We start from the raw sequence: 9,060 nt of genomic DNA, 5'->3' as shown, positions 1-9,060 counted from the left end.
GATATGAAAATAATGCAACTGAAGGAAAAATGTACTGATTTGAAATCATCTTTTAGAAAAATTTGAATGGGGAATTAAGAACACTTGTAATTCAAAGATTTATGCATGAAATCCAGGTATGTCATGTTGTGGATTGCTTCTTTAATTGAAGGTGACCGTAACAGTTGTTGGAAAGAATCCATACTCTGCAACAGAACAACGAACCACAAAACGGTTTGCTTGTGAAGAGGTCTGTAACTTTGCGTTTGCTTTTTCCATCTTGGCTCATTCTCAACTGCTCCAGGTTTGGATTCTTAAACCCTTCTTCAGCGTTTAACTAATTCTTTATTGGTGGAGGGTGCTGGGATTGTTTCTCCATACATAAGCTGATCTTTGTCATAAATCACTTTTATAACGAGAGAGCAGCGAGGACACGTTGCCACGTCTTCTCCATTCTCCAAATCTTCCTTAGTGATGGTAAAGGTATCCCCACAGGGGCAGGGGTAGAAATAAGTCTCCGAGTCCTCATCGTGCTGGAAGTCCTCGACCTCCACCTCGTCGGGAAACACCACCATTGTCACTGGGGTCAGCCAAAGTGCTTTTGCCCCCGCCGTCCGACACCACCTCCGTGGGCCTGATTTCGGTGGCGCCTGCCGCGGCTGGGCGCTGTTGTCACGCACCAGTGCAGGAACTTTTGCTTCTGGTGCTCAGAAAAGGCACAACTCTGGGATTGGCGGCCAAATGGGTGACTGGAGTATGATTTAATTTTAAATTAAACAAAAGATGCAAAATTGTTTTAGAGAGATCGAGCTCAATTCTGTAAAACTCATACTTACACCACCACCATCACAATCACCACCACTGCTGTCACCACTCACCACCACCACCATCGCCGTCACTGTCACCACCACAATCACCACCATCCTCTCCATCATCACCGTCACCACCATCACCACCATCACCACTACCATCTACCACCATCAGCACCACCACCATCAGCACCACCATCTACCATCATCACCAGCACCATCTACCACCACAACCATCACCATCACCATCACTGCTATCACCACCACCACCACCATCACCACTACCATCACCACCACCACTACTACCACCATCAGCACTACCATCTACCACCACCACCATCACCACCACCACCATCACCACTACCATCTACCACCATCACCACCACTACCACCACCATCAGCACTACCATCTACCATCATCACCAGCACCATCTACCACCACAACCATCACCACCATCACTGCCATCACCGTCACTATCACTGCTATCACCACCACCACCACCATCACCACCACCACCACCACTACCACCATCACCACTACCATCACCACCACCACTACTACCACCATCAGCACTACCATCTACCATCATCACCATCACCACCATCATCACCACCACCACCACCGTCACCACCATCACCACTACCATCATCACCACCACCACCACTACCACCACCACTACCATCTACCATCATCACCATCACCACCATCACCACCACCACCACCACCACCGTCACCACCATCACCACTACCATCATCACCACCACCACTACTACCACCATCAGCACTACCATCTACCATCATCACCATCACCACCATCATCACCACCACCACCACCGTCACCACCATCACCACTACCATCATCACCACCACCACCACTACCACCATCACCACCACCACCATCAGCACTACCACCTACCATCACCACCACCACCACCTACCACCACAACCATCACCACCACCACTGCCATCACCATCACCATCACTATCACCATCACCGCCACCACCATCACCACTACCACCATCACCACTACCATCTACCATCATCACCACCACCATCACTACTACCACCATCCCACCACCACCACCATCACCACCACCACCACCACCACCACCACCATCACCACCACCATCTACCACCACAACCGTCACCACCACCTTTACCCACATATGGACAGTACTTCATAGCAGAAGTTTTCAAACTATGCTTTGTGAAACTCTAAGACTGTGATGAATCCACGTGTGGAGCAGGAGCAGATGGGGCTCCGTACCCCTTGCTCTCATGCTTCAGGCTGAGTACCCCTCATATTTGTTTTTTTAATATTGGGGTTCCTCACAAAATTCTACAGGAAAAAAGAGTTCCCATCCTAATTTTATTTTAAACCATGGCACGCACAGAGCTGCTTCATATGTTATCACACAGATTAGTTTTCCAGGAAGTGCTGGTTAGAGGGGGATGTGCCGCCTGGGAGGGGCACCAGGGAGAAGCCGGGGGTCTGTGTGTCGTCTGAGAGCCGGGTTGCCGGGCGGGAGCTCCGCACTGTGGGCTGGCCTCAGAGCGGGAATAAGGGGGAAAGGCCACTGGAAGGCAGCAGGGCACGTGCCATTTGTGTCCAGGCTTGTTTGGGGACAGACAGGTTTAAGCCAAGCGCAGGAAGGGCCACGGAGGCTGGAGGTTTCCTTGCGGGGCTGGGTGTGATGACAGGTGCACTCATCTCACCATAGCCCTCTGCTCAGCCGCCCCAGCCCAAGCCAGGGCCGGGCCGGCTTTTCTGGGAGGTTTGCTCTCTCCTTGCTCTTTTCCAGCAGGTCTTAGCTTTGGGATCGAGCCATGAATCTTGTCTCTTTGGATAATAAGGGTTGGAGAGACTTATTGGATAATTCTCTCCCTTGACATTTTACTATCTGGGGTTAAAAAATGCATGTTCTCACCAGCCTATGAAATGCCTGGTGTTTTGCCGAAATCTAGCAAAGACAACAGGCCTGAGATGTAGATGGGGTCCAGCACTGGTGATGAAGCCTTCATTTATTTATGCAACAGTTATTTATTTGCATCGCTGTGTCAGACACTGGGAAATGCTGGGAGGCCGGGGTGGTGCCCTGACCCCTGGCAGCCGGCCGAGGTCTTCTCTGCTCTAGCCCGGGGGAGGGTGTGGGAGGTTCAGGCCGCAGGGGTGAGCTGAGGGTGCACCAGGCTCCCGGTCCGGTTCGGGGGTGGGCTCTCCCGCCCCGGCTGGGCACTGGGCAGCTTTAGGGTGGGGCAGTGGGGCCTGGGGAATGCAGAGCTCCGGCCTCGCCTCGATGCAGCCAAGCCACTCACTCCAGCCGGGTTTGGCCCTGGGAAAATGTCCCAGGTGTCCATTGTTGCCAGGTTTTCTGATTTTTTTCAAGAGAAGCTGGAATCTGGATTTTTAAAATGCAAAATGCCTGAGTTTCAAATGTCGACAACTCATTACTTTTTAAAAATTACATTATCGTGCGGGTCAGATGGACACGTTTGTGCGGAGTGTCTGTCCTCCGGGGCCGCAGTGCGCCTTCCCTGCTGCCGGATCAGCAGTCTCTGGTTTCCGAGGCGAAGACGTCGGCGTGTCCGTGTCTGAGGAGGGTCCCTGGAGGCAAATGTTCAGGAGTCGGCGGGGGGAGCCCTGGCCTCGGAGGGTTCCGGAGTGTCGGGGCTGGGAAGGGCTGTGTGGAGACCACCGGGACCTGCGCTGAGACCGTCACCATCACGAATCGGCCCCGCCCCATCCCAGGTGTGTTACCTGGGCAAGGGGAGAGCTGTGCGTGTGAGTGTGCGTGTGTGTGTGTGCGTGTGGCATTTTCAGAGTTTGCACATTTTCAGTGTTTGTGCCCGGAAGTCAGGGCCAGGGCGGGTAGTGGGTGAGAGGCAATCCGCCCTGCCTGGGTCGGGGGACACTCTGCAGCCCCCCTGGCCTGGAGTGTCCGTGGTCCCCAGCCTGCCTCTTCCCACCCTCCTCGCTGGACCTCGGTTAAGAGCCAGCATGAGGGGACACGCACATGGGCAGACGCCCGAAAGAGGGGACCTGGACAGGGCAGGTTAGCATTTAAAAGGCCCAGTGGGAAATCCTGTCCCCGAGGCAGCTCATGCCCCTAAGGTAAAGCAATGTGTGTTTTTCTGGCGTGTCAGAACCCCGCTCCCACTAAGGAAGGTGACGCCCTCTGGGGGCTCTCGGGAAGGAGAGGGCTCCGTCCGCCGAGACGCGGCCAGTGCTGCCAGCCGGCCTTCCCTGGGACGGGGTGTCGTCGCAGAACCCAGAGGGCTGACACGGGGTCCGGGGCCCAGGGGCCGCGGCTGCCTTCCGTCTCATCCCTCCTGCCGTGCTTTTGGCCTTCGCAAAACCTGCAGCCACAAGGGATGGTGAGAAGCGCCTGGAGTCGGCTTTGGACGGTGGGAACACCTGGCAGATGGAGCAGCGTCCGGACTGAGCCCGGCGTTGGCAGCAGGTGCTTCCCACGGGGCCGGGAGCCCCAGCAGGTGCCTGTCACCTGGCAGCGGCCGCCCAGCCCTGGGATGGATGCGCTCTGTGGTTCCCATCCTGACCCCGAGATGCCCCGAGGGTCCCACAGGTGAGCCCCTGCCAGCCCCGAGCAGCCGGGGGGTGGGGGTGGGGCGTATGCTGGAGGCGGCTGCACCCAGGAAACCAGCTCCTGCCCATGGCACTGGCGTGGGGGTCTGTGGGGGGCTCACACGGCTAAGCGTCGGTTGAGCACGGCGTCTGAGTGCGGAGTCACCAGGCTGGGCCCCTCTGAACTTGGTGGCTGGGGGAGTGAGGCTGGGGGACGAGCCTGGGGGACTGGACCTGGAGGGACGGGGCTGACGGCAAGCCTGGGCCCACCCTGTCCCTCCACCAGCTCCTGGGGACCCTAGCCCTCCCGAGCAGCAGGGACAGCCAGCCGGGCAGTGTGGGTTCTCCGAGGGCTGGAATCTGGGGGCAAGTGGCCTGGGTCCTCGGTGGACCCCCCGGGAATGGAGAAACTCTGGGCAGGGAAGAGGGAGTGTGATGGTTGGTTCATGTGTCAACTTGGCCAGGTGATGGTGCCTGGGTGTCTGGTCAAGCAAGCACTGGCCTAACCGTTGCTGCGAGGACGTTTGTGGCGGGTTTGTTGCATCATCAGTCAGTTGGCTGCAGCTGTGACGGGTCACATCCACCAACGGTGTGTCTTCCTCGGTGAGAGAATGCAGTCAACTGGGTTTGGTCCAATTGGTTGAAGTCTTTTAAGGAAGAGAGAGAGAGGACCTTCACTTCTACTTCGGCTGACCAGCGAAGCGTCTCCTGAGGAGTTCTTCAAACACCTTCATTGGAGTTGCCCATCTGCTGCCTGCCCTATGGAATTTGGACTCGTGCATCCCCACAGTTGTGTGAGACACTTTTATAAATCTTGTATTTACAGATATCTCTTATTGATTCTGTTTCCTTAGCGAACCCTAACTAGTACAGGAGGCTTCTGGGGGCAGGAGGAAGCTGAGGAAGGAACCAGAGAGCAGCAGGACGAAGGGGCTCAAGGACTCGGCCGCGGCCTGGAGTTGGGCCTGGGGCACCGCGAGCCCCTGCAGCTGCTCCTTAAATGTCAGGTGTTGCCCCCAGCCAAAAACACGTAGTAGTTTTCACAAATGAAATAAAGTGAGGTGCGGACATCATTTTCTGGAAGACAAAAGGGTTGTCCCTTCCTCTCCCGTCTCCTACCCCGACCCCCAGGGACACTGAAAACGAGTTCAGCCCAGGGGTCCCGCCCGATGCGGTGACAGGAAGTACATTGGGAACCACGAAATTTACCTGCCCCGGCCTGTGGTGGTCTTCGTTAGGATGCGTGTCATGACAGGGAGCACTGCAGGGAGAACACGCCTGCAGGAGCTGGAACGGCTTCGGGGTCCCCTCCTTGCACTCCCGAATCTCGGGCTCGGAGGGGTGGGGCCTGCACCCTGGGGGGCCGTGGAGTGAGCGGTGGGCGCAAGGCTGGGAGCGTCACCGGCCTCCAGGAGTTCAGCTCTCCCGTCTGCAAACCGGACACCCGTGGTCTGTCCACTCAGCGTCTCGGATCCTTCATGAGCAAAGGCGTGGCCAGAGCTCGGCACACGGCCCGGTGCCCGTGCGTCCCTGCCGTCGTGGTGCCATCCGAGCCTCGCTTAGTTAAGCCATTTATGGGTTTATGATTCGGTTAAACAAACACTCAGTGCGCCCACACTCTGCACCCAGCAGGGGGGTGAAGGCAGGACGAACACCAGCCCGTCGTCTGTCCCCAGCCCATCTGCGGCCTCCCTGTGGGGGACACACTCGTGAGCGCAGGAGTGGACGTGAGGGCTGTGGACGGGACTCGGGGGACGGAGGTGCCGGCACGGGCGGCTGGGAGGAGGGACCCTGGCAGGAGAGCCGGGAGGCCTGGGGCGGAGGAGGGCTCGGGGGTCTGGGCAGTCGGGGAGCCACAGGGTCTCTGCCGCCCGCCTCACAGCCACGGCTTCAGGGGGGGGTATGTCGGCGGGACGGGCGGCTGGTTGACCTCCGGGGGCTGGAAGGACAAAATGAGGAAACACGGGGCCGTGATTCGGGCCGCACGGAATAGATGTTTAATACGTGGGCACTATTACTTTTCAGATTCAGCTTTTCCTGTTTAAAAAGGAAGATCACAATAGTTTTGTATTCTGGAAGGAAAATGAAACAGCACTTGTGTGAGAAAGTAGTTTGGGAGCCTGGAGGGGCCAGGGCGGATTCTCGTCGGGAGGCACCTCCAGGTCACTTTTGAGGGAAGTGGGGAGTCGATGTGCTGGGTTAGGAGAGAAACAGAGAACCACACGCTGGGTTTCAAACGGAAAAAGAATGGTTGAAAATAAAGCTGTGTTTTTTCCCAACAGCTTTGTGAAAACAACATAAAATCCCCCTTCATTGGCCTCTAGTTTAATGGAGAAAAGGGAAATTGACTTAAAGGGCCTCGACCGTATCAACAAAGTGTGGGTGAGCTCTGTGAGAGCGGAGGCCCATCCAGGTCAAACGGCTTTTCCCACAGAGAGCAGGTGCCTTGACCCTAATCGATCCCGAAGGTGAGCAATCAAACATCTGTGAAATGATCACACCAGCGCAGAGGCTGCTAAACGGGTCCATGTGTGTGTTTGGCCCCATTGAACCCCTCATCAAGCAAGACGCTCCACGCCGGCTGTGGGGAGGGGAAGGAGGGGACGGGGAGGGGGTGCCACGATGATGATGATGATGACGACGATGACAACAGTGATGACTGGTGCTAAGATTGAGCCTAATTGGCTTTGAGGAAAACAAGGGCCTTTTAGGGGCCACGTCCCCATTGTCTTGGCCAGGCCTTTCCCGGCCCCTGTGGCCCAGCACTGTGAGGACACTTCCAGCCTGACCAGCCCAGGGCATGGCCAGGGCCCCTCTTAAGTTATCATCGCTGTCTGCATTCTACTCATCCTTTCTCTGTAGGAGAAAGGAGCTCTGAAAACCCTCCGCCATGTTTCAGTCTTAGGGACTCGAGTTGGTTCTTGAGATCAGAAGTCTCTCTTCGGTTTAACACGGGGACCAAGGCGAGCCAGGTTCTCTCCCGCTTCGTCATCTGGGCACTGTTCCCGCTGGGGCTGGGCGTGGGCCCCAAGCTGCCAACAGTGAGACAGAGCCACAGGCCCGAGTGCGGCAGGACCCCGGAGAGTGCACCGGGCCCAGGAGCCCCGACCCCAGCCTCACGTGCCCTCGGAAAATTAACTTCCCCTTTCTGGGCTGAGGATTCAACCAGGCACCTCCCACCACCCGCTGCTCCCGAGAAAGGTGCTAGTACCCCCCCACCCCCCCACCGACAACAGCACCCCTGTCTGCTGGCGCTTCCTGCGCTAACGCTGCCCCCCGTCGGGCCGCTCCCCTGCCACGGCTCCAGGGGGCAGGACCCCGGGGGCCCCTCCTTGACGGGGAGGGAATCAGGCTCAGGTCCAGCAGCCTTTCCAGGTCTCTCGGCCTGTCTCTGGGGAGCTGGCTTTGGCCCTGATTCACCCAGTGAAAGGGAAGAAGCTGAGAGACAGTGGAGGGGACCGGCTTTGCTGACAGCTGAAGGCTGCTTCACAGTCACCCCGGCGGGCGCAGCGGGTGGGGACAGTGCAAGACCCCGGGCGAGCTGGCAGGAAGGGAGACAGCAATGTCCTGCAGGAAAGCTGCTTCCCCTCTGTGCTGGCCGGGCCGGCCGAGGCGCCCCGGGCTCTCAGGGAGCTGCTGTGGTGGGGCTCCCCGAGAATCCACTGGACCTTTGTCCTGTGTTTGGTGATGAAATGAACATTCAAATACAGTGATGCAGAACAGACGTGGGATCACGGCAAGGTTATCCCGGGGAAAGCAGAGCAGGGCCGTCCCTTGGGCCGGGGGAGGCTGGGCTCCTCGAGATTTCTAACCGGCTCTCGGCGGGGTCTCATCTGCCCGGAGTCACCTGGGGGCCGTGGGGAGGACAGGCCCCGGGGAATCAAACCATTTGGTGTAGGGGCTGAGATTGTTTTGTAGAAACGTGGGTCTTCCGTAATTCCTTTTATGAACAGTTGTTGGACAGCAAAGACGGCCCGTGATGTTTGTCCCCTCTGTGGAGACAGGTGGCAGGGAAGGAGTAGGCACACCCCCTCCCCGTCCCACGTCCTCAGGAAGGGGACAGCTCTCTGCCCGGGCTGGTGGTGATTCAGGCTCGTAGAACAGGAGGAGAACTTGCGGCCCAGCGTGGGCGGCTTTTGGGTTTGGGTTTCGGGATGACTCAGTCTTGGTGCTTGGACCTTGGCCGCTGCTCGGGCTGGAGCTCCGAGCTCCCAGATGGATGTGAGGGGAGGCACCCAGCAAGGGCGGGCGGGCCCGGGTCCTGGAGTGGTGGGGCCCTGCTCCGAGGGGGCACAGGGCAGGGTCTGGCCTGCGGGGGCCAGGGGCTTCCAGGTGGGGAGGCCCTGGAGGCCTTGAGTTGTGCATTTTCGCTCCAGGGTAGTGTCGAAGGGAGAAAGCAATGAAACAATTTTCTGGGTCACCTTCTCCAAGAACACTTCCTAGAAAGCTCATCTGATTTTCATGACCCTTCTGGTTTACTGGAGTCAAAATGAGGCAGAAAGGAGTGGTGAGGGGGGAGAAAGCCAGTGTGCTGTAGACACAGTTTTGTGTGGTTGTTTTCATTCGTTCCCGGGTGCCTGCATTTCTCAGGTGCCCTGGATTGGCTGAGTGGGGAGCAGGCTGGGGTCTGCCCTGTGGAACCCAGGTCCCCTGAGGACACGGACGCTGCACAGGTGAGCACTCGCCG

At 57.6% G+C, this 9,060-nt stretch overlaps 1 protein-coding gene across 1 annotated transcript; it reads right to left on the bottom strand.

The window, feature by feature from the left end:
- Nucleotides 1-305: 305 nt before the first annotated feature.
- LOC119512161 (DPH3 homolog) lies at nucleotides 306-554 on the bottom strand. Its single transcript, XM_037806649.1, has 2 exons — nucleotides 451-554; nucleotides 306-375 (listed from the first exon to the last, which is right to left on the bottom strand). The coding sequence occupies exons 1-2, from the start codon at nucleotides 552-554 to the stop codon at nucleotides 306-308; spliced, it is 174 nt and encodes a 57-aa protein (XP_037662577.1).
- Between the last annotated feature and the right edge of the window lie 8,506 nt (nucleotides 555-9,060).

Source organism: Choloepus didactylus, chromosome 17 (genome assembly GCF_015220235.1).
Source record: "Choloepus didactylus isolate mChoDid1 chromosome 17, mChoDid1.pri, whole genome shotgun sequence".
In the NCBI taxonomy this organism is placed as follows: domain Eukaryota; kingdom Metazoa; phylum Chordata; class Mammalia; order Pilosa; family Megalonychidae; genus Choloepus; species Choloepus didactylus.
The sequence above is the reverse complement of the archived record's forward strand: the minus strand, read 5'-3'. Positions and strand labels throughout refer to the sequence as shown.

Excerpts from the sequence above, each read along its gene's own strand:
- LOC119512161 (XM_037806649.1), bottom strand. The coding sequence starts at position 554 with ATGGTGGTGTTTCCCGACGAGGTGGAGGTCGAGGACTTCCAGCACGAT. Across the intron at positions 376-450 it reads GGGGATACCTTTACCATCAC|CAAAGATCAGCTTATGTATG; the intron begins TAAGGAAGATTT and ends AGTGATTTATGA.